This window comes from Pogoniulus pusillus, chromosome 15 (genome assembly GCF_015220805.1).
Source record: "Pogoniulus pusillus isolate bPogPus1 chromosome 15, bPogPus1.pri, whole genome shotgun sequence".
Classification (NCBI taxonomy): domain Eukaryota; kingdom Metazoa; phylum Chordata; class Aves; order Piciformes; family Lybiidae; genus Pogoniulus; species Pogoniulus pusillus.
This window is the reverse complement of record NC_087278.1, coordinates 11,880,797-11,894,615: the sequence shown is the minus strand read 5'-3', so window position 1 is coordinate 11,894,615 and position 13,819 is coordinate 11,880,797. Positions and strand designations below refer to the sequence as shown.

Below are 13,819 nucleotides of genomic sequence, written 5' to 3'. Positions count from 1 at the left end.
CACACAGCAGGGACAGCTGCCTGCCATGTCAGCAAAGGTCATCACGAACTTCAAAGCTTTGAATTCCCTTTGTCTGAACTCCATCTAGCTGCCTGGGGGGCTTCTGTCTCAGGCTGTCCAAAACAGCTTTATGAGCTTTGCTCATTAAAAATAATATCCTTTTGCACTATTGTCTTCTTTTATCAAAACAGTGAAGTATTCTCTATGTTCAGGACCTCTTCCAAACTAAAGTGATTTTATTTTTTTCTCCCTCTTCTTCTTATGATTCTAGATCCCCATTTTCTTAACAACAAAGAGATGTCAGATGTTACATTTCTGGTGGAAGGAAGGCCATTTTATGCACACAGAGTGTTGCTATTTACTGCATCACCAAGGTAAAGTATAAAGACATTTTTAATAAAAGCAGAATTTGCCTTTTTTTCTCTTCGTTTGCTGATGTTGAGATTCTTTGATGGCTAGTGGCCCAGTCTTGAGATTTTTCCAAAGCCAAACATCTCAACAGCTTGTTTCTGGTTGATCTGCAGGACATTGAGCAAGTTCCCAATGCTAGTTTCCCACCCAGTAAACAATCCGTGCTTCGGGCCATGCCTCTGACTTCATTCCACTGAGGGAGGCACATTTGTATGGAGTTCTTTGCTACATCCAGCTGTTAATCATAGAGGAGTCTTAATATTTTGATTCTTAAAAATGATTTATCTTGTGAGTGGCTAAATCCTGCCTTGCATTGGTGTAGGCAGTGTCCAGGAAAAAAACAGCTAGCACACAGTTCTTTGGTGACATTTGATGCTTGTGAGATTGAATTAAGTAACGATGAAGCATATCCTACCATATCCAAAGGAAGTATTCATAGTCTGTTCACTTTGCTCAGAAGGCTGGCCTTGGGTTACCCAGCTCAACTCAACCTTAAAGTTGCTCACAAAATCTGTATCTCTGCAGCTTTATAATTAAAGGTATCTTTTTAATCCAATTTTGATGGCCCTCCATAAGAGCTTTTTTCAAGATGTGGTAAGGATAAGCCACTGAGTTTATGTAGTTTAAATGAAATGGGAATTAATGGTAGATGTGCTGCCAACCCACAGCACAAAGAGATTTGCATAGAGCAGCTGCAGTATCTGACCCTGCCTTCAATTAAGGAATGGTTATTTTGGTTTAGAGCATATTGGTGGAGGTACAAACACATTCCACACTCCAGCTTTAAACCTACTAAATGGCGTTCGCAATAGAATTTGACATTAGTAAGAGCAAATCGGTTGTTATGCATATTTTAATTAACAAGAAGCAGTTGTGATATGGAAAATGGGATCTGATGGTCCTAGTAGGTAAGCCAAGCTTTGTAGTACCACTAGAAGGTCAGGTGAATTACCAAAAAGAAAGTATAAGAGCAGATGTTTCTGACAGCACATTTCCCATTTTCACCTTCTCACAAAATGGGAATATCTGATTTTGAGGAACAGATTGTTTCACCTACATCCATCTCACACAAATCTGCAGTTAGGAATCTTAAATTGATGCTTTTTTTCCTGAAACTTGTTTCTGAATTTCAGGTTTTCATAATCAGAGATTATGAAAAATCACTTTTTCACTCCTGCCTCTTCTTAGACAATTTTATTGAGCTTGCATAGAAGCATGAGAAGTCTTAGTGTAGTTAGTATTATGTTCCAAAACACTTTTTAAAGCAACATGATGGACTCAGACCAAAATTTATCTCCTTCAAAAGTGAGGTGTGCAGTTTTTAAATGTTGCACATCTTCCTAAGAGATTGCATTGGTGCCAAGAGGAAAACAAACACACACTATTTTGCTGTTGTAGTACGCATTGTTACAGATTTTGAGTTTCATAGACTCATAGAATCAGTCAGGGTTGGAAAGGACCACAAGGATCATCTAGTTCCAACCCCCCTGCCATGGGCAGGGACACCCTACCCTAGATCAGGGTGGCCACAGCCTCATCCAGCCTGGCCTTAAACATCTCCAGAAATAGGGCCTCAACCACCTCCCTGGGTAACCCATTCCAGGTTCTCACCACTCTCATGGTGAAGAACTTCCTCCTCATGTCCAGCCTGAACCTACCCATCTCCCGTTTCACTCCATTCCCCCTAGTCCTGTCACTCCCTGAGATCCTGAAAAGTTCCTCCTCAGTATTTTTGTAGACCCCTTTCAGACCCTGAAAGGCCCCAATAAGGTCACCTGGGAGCCTCCTCTTTTCCAGACCAAACAGCCCCAACTCTTCCATGTTTCCCATGTACATTTCAGTCTCCTGAGATTAGATGTATTTTTCCAAAGCTTCAACCTGAAATCTCCTAAAAGAGAAGCTTCTTTCTTTTTGCTTGGAACTTTGGTTTATGTCATTGTCTAAATCTTGATGTTTTTCAATGACAAATCCATTTATTTCTTGCTTTTCTTGCATCAGCTGATGCTGTCCTTGCACTTTGCTGTGCTTGTTCTCACAGATAATTGTGCTGGTATTTTAATGTCACTCCTTTTTTATGTAGGTTTAAAGCACTGCTGTCTAGCAAGCCTTCGTCCGATAGTACTTGTATTGAGATCAACTATGTGAAGTACCCCATCTTTCAGGTAAAGTCAGCTCTTGCACTGAATTGAAATGGAACCTGTAATACAAACATCATATGTGCCCTGTCCAGATCAGTATGCATGTATTTGACAAACATCCAGCTCAGAAGAGTGATTTCATGAGCACAGGCTTCATCTCCATTCATACACTAATCTGCAGAGTGCTATTGATTGCAAGTGTCATGCCTTTCATTTCACTTACATGGGCTGTGCAGACAAAGCGGTGCACCTGATTCTTTTTAACCTTGTTCTCTCTTTCTATATTTAATTGACAGGCTTGGAAGAGACCAAATTTGTTTCTTCCCTTACCAATGCTGCACAGTCAAACGTTTGCTATGAAAATACAAGTTCTTGCTGTCTGTATCTATAGCATATGTGTGTATATGCTTCCCTTTATTTGAGTCAGAGCTCAGACAGTTTCATGTGTTGACAGTTATGGCTGCAGATAATTTCCAGGTGCCTACAATAGCTTTAGGCTAGCTGGAAGCTCACTGCAGAGGGATCTTAGCTGGCTTGTGCAAAGCTTCTCCCACTCTTCAGTCATCCCTGCATGCCCACACAGAGCTGGGTGAAGATGGGGGTGCCATTACCAGGGAAGGGATAAGGGAATATTCATTATATAGGCTATATTTTCTTGAACTGATGATACTGAACATACCAAGAAATACATTGAAAATTCAGAATGAATTAATAAGCTTCCTGCAAACTACGTGGAGCTCACCAGGAAGTCCAGATAATGTAGCTGGTGAGGGCTGGGATGTTAAGGCTACCTGCGAGAAGGAAACATTGAACTGTGCAGAGGGAGAATAACAAAAGATAGCTTGAAATAGGGAGGTTTAGGCCAGTTTTATCTACAAGCATGTGGTGGTGTTGAAGAGCCTCAGGTATTGTCTTTTACATCACCCCTGTTCCCTGATGTCTTGGATTGATTTTTATTAACACTGATTCTGGTTTTTTTGCAGCTGGTTATGCAGTATCTGTATTATGGAGGTGCAGAGTCACTCCTGATTAAAAATAATGAAATCATGGAGGTAAGAGACATTTATCTTAATTGCAGTGGGAGCAAGGCTAAGGGAACTGTGTACCATTTACCCAAGGGCATGTGGCCATTGGGCATGGCATAAGCACTCCTGTAAGAGCCAGCAGTGCCTTGCCCAGGCTGTCCAGAGTCCTGCAGTTCCCTTCTTGTCCTGTCACCTGTTAAGGTAACTTTGGCCAGTGTGAAGTTGACTGTGAAAGAAGAAAGAGTAGAAAAATTATGATTGTTAAGCAAAAGAAGTATCTGAAATAAAAATATCTAGCTAAATGCTTTGAGAGACTCTTCCAAGGAAAAGCCTTTTGGACAGCAATTCAACCTGGCAGGTGAGGTCCCCTGTTCCAGCTGGGACCCTCCGCTTCTCTTTGATGCACTCTTACTTTTGGTTTATTAGCTCAGGCTTACCTGTCCGTATCCCTCTCAGCAGCATAGAAGCATCCAATTCAGTTTCTTGCTTAGAAGAATTCTTAGGCATGTACCAGGCTTTAAGTATGGGAAAATCCCACTGGAGTCACAGTTCAGTTCAATTTCAAGCACATGACTGTCAAATTTTCTAACTAAAACCTCAAGTTGGCTCCCTGAGATACAGAGACTTTGCCTCTTTCTCACTGCTTGTAGAACACCCAGTGGCCTTGTGCCTGTTTGTAAAAGCCAAACCAAGCCACACAGAGCTGATTAAGCCTTCAAGTGTAGCCTCACATCCATAACCTGTATGGATGTTGTCATCTTCTTCCTAAGACTGTCTGCTGTCATCGCCAGCTCTGATAAGCCAAATGACTCCAGCTAAAGAGAACTAAGAGATATTTGAGCAAATTCCTAGTAATCATTCAGGGAGTTTTCCTGTTAACAGTCGTCAAATTATAGCAGTCAGAAGTAATACAGGGTAGCAAAGCCTAAAGTCAGAGCTACTTCAATAGCTGCTAATGAGCAGTGTACAGATATCATGCAGTCATGGTATTTTATTGTTGCCTGCATCTCTTAGCCTGTCCCTATGACACTGCTGTCTGATGCATACATGTGAGTCTTGGCTTTTACCAAAAGTGTGGCTAACCAGAGATTGGCAGCTACTCTTTCCTTGGAGTACAAGTGGCCAGGGTGAATCTCTTCTGATGAACACAGGGACATGTGTGCCAGCCCTGTCAGGAGTCAGAGGATGGAGCTAATCAGGTCTGAAATTAGCCCTCTCTGATGCAGGTAGTTCACACCCCTGCTGACTTTGTGATCTTTATAGGAAAAGCTCTAGGATTCTCCATTTTCCTTGTAGTTTTGAAAGAAGCTCATGAATTCCTAAACCTGTCTGAAATAAGGAGGCATAAACTAGGCAGTGCAACAGCTTTATAGAGGTGTATTATCACCTAGACTGTTGAAAAGCTTCTGCTGAAGTTCAGCTGGCTGCTTGTTCTACTTTTGTGACATCTCAAAACTTCTGTGACTCAAGAATGTATGACTGATTGATTGATCTGTTGATAACAGATCTGGCTCCAGTTCCTCTCAGTTTAAAGTAATTACAAACCATCACATGACTGCTCAAGCCACAGAGGCAGCTGGAATAGGATTTGGCTTTATCTTCCAGAACTACATTTAGCAACTTGCCTTATTACATATGATAACAAGAAGCACCAGAAATAGTCCACAGAAATCTTTGCTGCAATTCATAATTGGGGCCAGCTGGCTGCTATCACATCAGCACTGCAGATTTCCAGCACTTGGATTTATTTGTGGGATTAAAGCAAGGCTTGCGTGGACTGCATAGGAGAAGTCAGAATAATGGCATGGACATTTCAGGGTTTTGTTTTCACAGTGCTCCTGACTAGCAGCATGAAAACCTTTTTTGGGATTCACAGGATAGTTTTTTGTCATGCAAACATGGATGATAAGGGCTGTATAAATGTCTAAACACCTGAACAGCAATGAAGAACCCCATCCTGCTTCCTAAGCCAGAGTAGGGACCCAGAGACAATGTCCCATGGAGAGACAGAAAATAAAATTCTCTTTCCTTGCTGTAAAAGGACCAAAAGAAGGCAAAAGAAGAACATCTTGACAGTACTGAAATGAGTTGGAGAACGCAAAATTTAAGCTATTGTCACCCCACAGGCTTCAGGTTGTGCCCACAGTGTACAGTGGTGTGCAGAGATTCCAAGGCATCACCAGTCCATGTAGTAGTTCCACAGGGTGGATGCTACTGTGGCATCCAAAGAGGGAGGTTATCTTGAGTTCTGATGGCAGGAGGACTGTGGTAGTGCAGCTCTACAGACCCACGAAGCTAGAATGAATGTTAACTAGGCAGTGTCGCACACCAGGCTAGTCCCCATCCTTGCATTGCGTCCAGCTGTTCACCCACACCTTGGAGTAATGTGGAGCTAAACAGTGCTTCAGTGGCCCAGACCTGACCTTACTTAGAAGCTAGAGCAAAGTGGATCTAGAGATTTGACTCCATTTCCTTGAGCCTGCTGAGGTAACAGATTTGAGGTTTATTGCCTCTCTAGATTTTTAAGACTGTCCAGGGTGATTATCATCATCTGCCTTTAATTCTTCTATACTTCTGGTCCTGGCCCTAGCCCTTCTCTTGGCATCCCCACATCCAGGCCAGGTGCTCTGTTTCAGCCAGAGCTTGGGGAATGGATGAATAGAACCCTGTTTTTTCCTGGCATGTAGTCACAGACCCCTCCTTCCAGAATCACATTTGCAGAATCAACAAAGACTCCAAGCTGTCATTTCTTTTTTTCTCTCTCATGCACACTCTTTTGTCTCCATTCCAAAGGCACCACGTAGATCTGAGCAGGCTGTGGTGGGCTTTCCATGTTCAGGTTCCCAGAGGGATCTAGAGGGAATCACAAAGGGTTGAAAAAGTGAAGCATCCATGTCATTCCGACTGTAAGGACTTTGATGCCAACTGAAGCAAGGGCAGAGAGAAAAATAGAATGAAACGTTAAAGAAGCAACCTTCGATTCTGTGTCACTCAGCAGTTTTGACTAATTTTTTCCTTGCCCTTTTTTTTTTTTTTTTCCTTCCAGCTTCTTTCTGCTGCTAAATTTTTCCAGCTCGAAGCTTTACAACGACACTGTGAGATCATTTGCGCAAAAAGCATCAACACAGAAAACTGCGTGGATATTTATAATCATGCCAAGGTAAAAATAGCCACATGAGCTTTTGTGCTACGTGTCTGTCGTCATACTCCTGGGTCAGCTATATGCTAAGCAGTGGGGGTTTGTGATTTGCTCCAGACTTGTCATTTGCTGGGGCTGAGTGGCTGATAGATACTGGGTATAGTGACAGTCCTAAATCATACACTGCAAGAGCAACCGCTCGCCCCTTTCTCTAAGCGTTTCCAACTCAATTTGAGTGTATCACCATGTGGCAGACCTGTCCCTTATCATGGCAACTGAAGCTGCTGATTGATTCCCTCAACGGGAGTTGCCTCACTGGAGAAGACCTCTCTATTTCAATCTTCCAAACTGCATTTTCCCATCACAATTTCCTGTTTCCTCCTACCTGAAACTCGCCGGGGTGTTATACGCAATGCTGCTGACAGCTTGTCGATATTTAAAAGGACCACATTGTCAAAGTGCAGCACTTTCAAGCTGTGCAAGGTTGGTAATGAGAGTTTTGTCTTTGAGAGGAGAGATTCACAGCTGCTTATTGGAATCAAATTATTTACTTAGCTTCTGAGGGGGCCTAAGTCATTAAAGCGTGGCATTTTTTGACCTAGAAAACCTATTTTCTCTCTTTGATGGAGGTAGTTGCCACATTGATTAGTTTCAGTTTTTCACCTCATCTTGTGTGTTTAGTAGTTAGACTTCTAGCTGGAAGATGGAAATGATGTACAAATAGTTGAAGTGAAGTATTCTTAAAGCATTGCTTAGATTACTGCTTGCTATAACTTATGTGGTTTATACCGAAGATAAAATGGTGCAACATGACACAGAGGTTTGATTGAACAGATTGCTCCAAACCCCTGCAGATCTGACCTCCATTGCCATCATGTATTTCCTACAGAGAGTAGTAATGGTAGGTGTTGATGTACAGATAAAATGGAATCAATATTTGAAATAGCATAAAGTTCCACCTATAAACTGAATAAGAAATGAGGTGTATCTGCAGGTCCATTTATTGTAACAGGAAAAAAAAACAAACAATGCAGGAATTGCTTGAAAAATGTTTATCTTCTAGCTCATGTGGGGACCTCTCCATTTGTATTACTGCTACTAACAGTAAAGAGAATCATTTTGTTCTAAAATCACATGCAGGTTTTTGAATTGTGAAACGTGGCTGTTATTTACATCCTGACCAAAGGAAGTTCTTACAGGGAGCTTTAGACTTGAGGGACTTATACAGTCCTGATGCTGGAACTAAACAAGCCCTGTGGCTAAGTCTAGCTCCTGGCTAAAACCTTGCCTGCAAGTTTTTTGTGCTTGCAATTCCCAACGGCACTGGGAGTAGTGTGCTAGAGAAAATTTTATGGCCAGAGTCATGTTTTACGGGCATGGGTAGTGCCTTGCAGAGGTAGCCAAGACAGCTGTGAATGAAGTCTCACTTGTGGAACTGGTTAAGCTCTGCCTGGGCGAGTTTATCCTACTTTCAGTAAACTACCAGGGCCAAGCTTCATACTGCTAGAGCTAGCAGGTTTCCAGGATCTGAACTTGCACATTTAAGGTAGTTCAGATACTTCTTCATCATGCTGTCTGCACAGCAGAGAAGTCTCTTTGAGCCCAGTCTATGTAATGTGCTGGTGATTAATCTGAGCACAGGGTCATTCTACCCAGAATGGTCCTGTCACAGAGTAGTAGCTTCATTCATTTGTTATGTAAATACAAGGTAATGGTAGGTGGTGGAAGAGGACAGATGGACAGGACGAACCAGAGGAGTTCAAGAGCAGTTCAAGCTCAGCTTGCCAGCCAACTGTCTGAGACCTCTCCACATTGCTCTCTGAAATGTAGAAGAAGGTTGTGTTAGACCACAGTGATGCTGGGAACAAGGTGAGCAGGCACTGAAGCCAGGAACCACCACATCAGCCAAGAGCGGGTTTTGAGTAATTTACTCTTGTTGGAGCTACCATTTCTAGGCCTTGCTTCTTTGGAATGTCACCTGCAAGAACTTGGGCAATGAAACCTGCCTTTCTTGATGGGGGTGCATGAGCAGGTCGGCCCAGAGAACATGGAGAGAAGTCTGTCATTGCAATTGAGAGAAAGATAAGATTTGGTGGAAGAATAGCAGGAATCGAGCACAGATTTGGGGATTTGTCTGTGGTGACAATGTTTAGCAGAATGATGAGCTGTGTAAAAGGGGCTACAGGAACAAGAGATTCAGACCCTGAGTTAAAGAGATGGAGTACTGATAGGAAGATAAAACAGTGTGGCTTGGTCACATTGAGAGTATTAAAATCATCCATGGCATTCTTATGGCGTTTCCATTCTTAAAGCTGCAACATAGAATTGCATAGTATCAGATTAGAAATGGCCTCAAGGACCATCTGATCCAGTGTTTCTTGGGGCAAAAGCAGAGTCTGGACAAGATGGCTCACCACCCTGTCCAGCTGAATCTTAAAAGTGTCCTATGTTGGGGAATCCACCAGCTCTCTGGGGAGATGCTTCCAATGGCTCATTGTTCTCATTGTGAAAAATTCTCTTGCATCCAGCTGAAACCTGCCCAAAATAATCTTGTACCCATTGGCCCTCGTCTTTGCCATGTAACTCCTTGCAAAAAGGGACTCTTCATCTTTTTAGTGGCCACCCCTTAAACACTGACATGGCCCCTAGGCCTTCATTTCTTAAGGCTGAACAAACCCAGTGTGATGGTTTGGGTGTTCCCTGCCCCCCCACACTTTAGAAACCACCCAGACTAGACTCAGCTGGCTCTGGAAATTGAATGAAGCTTACGTTTACAGCTTAGCACAATATACAAGCAGATATTTACAGTATATACAGTTATAGACAGAAATAGACAAGGTAAAAAGGTAATACAGAAACACAACTCCCCTCCCAGAAACCTGAGTCCCCAGGAGGGGCTCTCAACCACCCCTTCACCTTCCCCCGACCCCTCTCAACCTTACCCCAGACCCAAGGAAGAATGGAGTTTCGGCCATGGGGTTAGGAAGCAAACTGGATTAGTACAAAGTGGAGGGTGAGGTTAGAGAGTAAGATGCAGCTCAGCCAGCAGCCCAAGTGAGAGTGGTTATCTGTGTTTTTATTTCTTGTTCCTATACATCTCAGCAAGCTTATGAGGGAAGCAGACATCACCATTGTTTTCTTTCCACAGCCTGTAATCTAGTTCTTCTCACCAAAACATTCTAGCCTGCTTCAAACTAGCACACCCAGTTCTCTCAGCCTTTCCTCACATGCCGCTTCACAGTCCTCTGTTCATCTTTGTGGCTATTCTCTGAACCTCTTCCAGCCTGTCCACATCTTTTTTGTATAGTGGGAACCAAAACTGAACACAGTGTTTCAGATGTGGCCTGACAAGCACCAAGCAGAGTGGGCTAATGACTTCTTTATCTCCAACAGTGAAGCCCTTGTTGGTGCAACCTAGCATCACATTGGCTTTCTTTGGTACAGCAGCACACCACTCACTTGTACTGAGCTTGCTGCCCCATGGGACCACCACGTCCCTTTACACAGAGCTACTCTCCAACCAGGTGGATCTTAGCCAGTGCTGCACTCCTGGATTAGCTTTCCCAAGTAAGATGTAATACCTTACACCTGTCTGTGCTGACCTTGATAAGGTTCTTGTTAGCCCACTCTTCCAATCTATTCAAGCATTTCTGCAGGGTGTCTTATTTCCCCACGGGTATCATCTGCAAACTTTATCAAAGTACATTTGCTACCATCATCCAGATCACTTAAGAAGATACTCAATGCCACTGAGCCCAGCATGTACGAAGGCAGTGGTTTCGTTAGTACCACTTTAAGAGTTTCCTTTTTCCAAGCCTTTGTCACTGTTCTTTACTTCCAGAAATAAATTAGCTGGACAAACTGAATTTGTAATGGCAATTGCTGAGTTACCTCTAGATACCAGTTGTGTTTTACATAAATGCTCTCCAACTCTCAACAAAAATAATTTGCAGTTTCAAATGCATGCCTAAAACACTTGGCACTTGCAGAGATGGCAGTTTGGGCCTTAGAAGAAATCTGGGAAAGGAAAGTACATTATTTCTCAGTCTAGTGAGTATATTGAAGTAATGAATTGGGATGGCTGGTGTTTCAGAGAAGAATATAGATTCACACATACACTGTCACACCTAGGGACAAAAGAATGCATTCATCCTTTGATGAAAACTTGCATGGCTTGAAATCACATTATCAAGTTAAATTAATTCATTTTCCTTGTGAAGACAGGTCCTCCTTAGCCCTTATCTGTTTGGGTTTTGGGTTTTTTTTTCTTCTTCAGCAATTTTCATTCTGAGTTCTGAATGTGATAAAGTGGTGGTCAGCAACACTGCTTTATAGTCATTCCAATCTGGAACCAAAGCTATGCAATGGCACAGCAGTTCTGGCCATTCAGGCTGCACCTCACAGCCAAAGGTTCCTCCTTTACTCAGAGTTCAGACCCTGACACAGTGTCCAGCATAAGGTAGAGCATGTGTTTGAGGCTGTCAGTGTCTCCAAGCCTCCCTTTCTCCTCCAAAGATTGCTCAAACCATGAGACTTTGCATGACAGATTTCTGCAGTCGTGTGTTGCGTCCTCACCAAGACTGGCATTCGTGGTTTGTAGTACATTTCCCCAAAGCTGTAGCTTTAGGCTGTAACTTCTAGCATGAATCATAGCTCTGGTGAACTCTATGGTAAAACTCCCATCAATTTCCATGGGAGCAAAGCCTCAGGCCCTGGAAGTTTGTTTCCTTAACATCTAGGGCCTTATAACATGAAATTGTTACCAGGATCATCAGCTTTAAGGACTGTTTGATTAACTCCTTCCCCTCCCTGCTTATGTATCCATCAGCATTCCTGTACCTGTCTTCAAGGCTTAACTTGTGTATTTGTTTGTGTGCAGCTCTTAGTGTATTTGCTGGGATGATTATCTTACTCTGATTTCACTTCTTGCAGTTTCTCGGAGTCACAGAACTATCGTCCTATTGTGAAGGCTACTTCCTGAAAAACATGATGGTCCTCATTGAAAACGAAGCTTTCAAACAGCTGTTGTACGACAAGAACGGAGAAACTTCTGGTCAAAATGTACTACAGGACTTACAGAGGACGTTGGCCACGAGGATTCAGTCGATTCATTTGTCTTCTTCAAAGGGCTCCATTGTGTAAAGCTGAGGAAGACAGTAATCCTCTCATCAAGACTCTGCAAGTGAAGTCTGCTGTTGCAGTTGCTTAAACAACCACAAAAAATAATTAAACTATTCTACTTTGCATCCACGTAGTTCACTGTTGGCCAGAGATGCTCTGCTGGGGCTGTGGCCCTTCCTGGATGAGGGAATGCAGAAGACAAAACTTCTCTGTGTTTTCGAGCAGCTTGGGTACAGGAGTATCCAGCGAATCACTGCTGTACTCAGATGCTGAGCACACGTGCGATGGTGCAGCCCGATGCCAACAAAAGCTGGAACTCACACCAGTGAACAGCAGAATCCTTTCCCTGCCTGAGTGGTGGTGCCACTGAACACCTGAATTGACCAATGAATTATTTAAGGTGGATTTGTTCCAGTGTGACACGTTTAAGAACTGTATCTATCCCAGAGTCCGTTATCTCATGCATTTAAGAACTGTGACAACTGCTATTGCTGTCAAGCAAAGATCAACTGTATTAGAGAGTGGGTAAGACTGCTACAGCTGAAGAAATATACTGGCAGATTTTTAGGGGTGGGTACTTTTTAAATTGTTCATAAACAAATAATGGGGTGGCCTTGTAGTTTAAAAAACTATTTCTTAAGCTTCAGATTTAATTTTGGACAGAGCTGTGTTTGAGAATCTATGTAACACGTTTTGGTTTTTTAAATGGTAAAATGTTCATTGTGTAAATGTACATTTGATCAGTTTTGCTTGTATTCTTTCCTAGAGTGGTATAATCTGGCCTAACAGGCTATGGTTACACCAAAGAGGTACATTACCCAGACTATCTCTAGTGTACAGGGTGGGGGGGCAGGAGAACTGCATGCTACTTATGATTTGGGGTTAAGAGCGATGACAAACTCCACATGCATTTGCATGGTAACTGTACCTGTGAAATGTTACGTTTGTGCTTCCTTCCCCCAAGACAAATGCAATGTTACTTCTGGTCAAACTTCATCTGTGAAACGAGCATCCTTTTTTTCATTTGGTGCCATTGCTTGTGGTGTGAGACCCCTGGAGACCCTTCTCAAGATGCTGATTTCTGTTTGTTACAGCGAGGGATGGTAACAGGTCGTGACTTCAGTAACGTATCGATGCTTTGCTACTGGCCAGAGGTTGTGTCCCGGTTAGAGGTTTTTGAATTATAATTAAATGTGTACTTAGAATGATTTCTCATTGTATCCTGAGAATGTACAGGTTATCTGCAATGCAGGGTTTGGATGGGGTGGGGCAAGGGGTGTTGATTTAATGTCCAAGCTTCATTTATTTTGCAGCATATTGTTAGCAAGACGAATCTGCTACTTGCCACAACATTGCCGATGCTCTGTCTCTGAAAACCACAGCAAGAAGTAGGCAAAGATGTTGCCTTCCCTGTAGCAAAGTGACATTAATGTATTTATTTTCTAGCTTGCCATTCAGAAATTGTGTCCAGTTCACAGACCTGAGAAGCTTTATTTTGGCAGTGCACATTAACCCTTTGTTCTTTTGTTGAAGTATCTACATTGAGCACTCTTCCATGTTGATAGGTTTTGGCATGCGTAGAGTTTTGGCTCTAGTTATCAACATGATAGGAAGCTGTTTTGTGACTGAGCTGTAAATCCTCCTGTGTGCTTGGTCTTTTAGTCTCTACAGTTTCTGCCCCTGATGTCACACATCAGTCAGTTGGACTTTCCTGTATAGTAGATGTTCTCAGGAGATGTTGTCTGGAACATGTCTGAGTGAATGCTGCAATCTTAGAGAAGAGATACCACGGTTGATGCAACAGTAACACACAGAGGTACTTGTTGTCATTTGGCCTCCTCATCCAAGCAAACACATCCTTCCATGCCAGTGTTAACTAGATAGGTCTCACCTTGCAGCTTCATGGCTTGAAGCAGCAAAGTTTTTCAATCAGGGTATTCAGATTCTTCCCTTGGGTACATGTGTAGTGCCCAACATCATTAAGA

The 13,819-nt window shown here is 42.7% G+C and overlaps 1 protein-coding gene across 4 annotated transcripts in view; it reads left to right on the top strand.

Annotated features, from left to right (window-relative positions):
• ABTB3 (ankyrin repeat and BTB domain containing 3) overlaps nt 1–13,042 on the top strand; it is a 189,885-nt gene extending 176,843 nt beyond the window's left edge. For all 4 annotated transcript variants that reach the window (XM_064155384.1, XM_064155385.1, XM_064155387.1 and 1 more), the window contains 5 exons: nt 272–374; nt 2,492–2,573; nt 3,533–3,601; nt 6,621–6,734; nt 11,646–13,042. In XM_064155384.1, the coding sequence (XP_064011454.1) occupies nt 272–374; nt 2,492–2,573; nt 3,533–3,601; nt 6,621–6,734; nt 11,646–11,855 (578 nt within the window). In that variant the 3' untranslated portion in view covers nt 11,856–13,042. The remainder of the gene's footprint in view (nt 1–271; nt 375–2,491; nt 2,574–3,532; nt 3,602–6,620; nt 6,735–11,645) is intronic.
• The last annotated feature ends 777 nt before the right edge of the window (nt 13,043–13,819 follow it).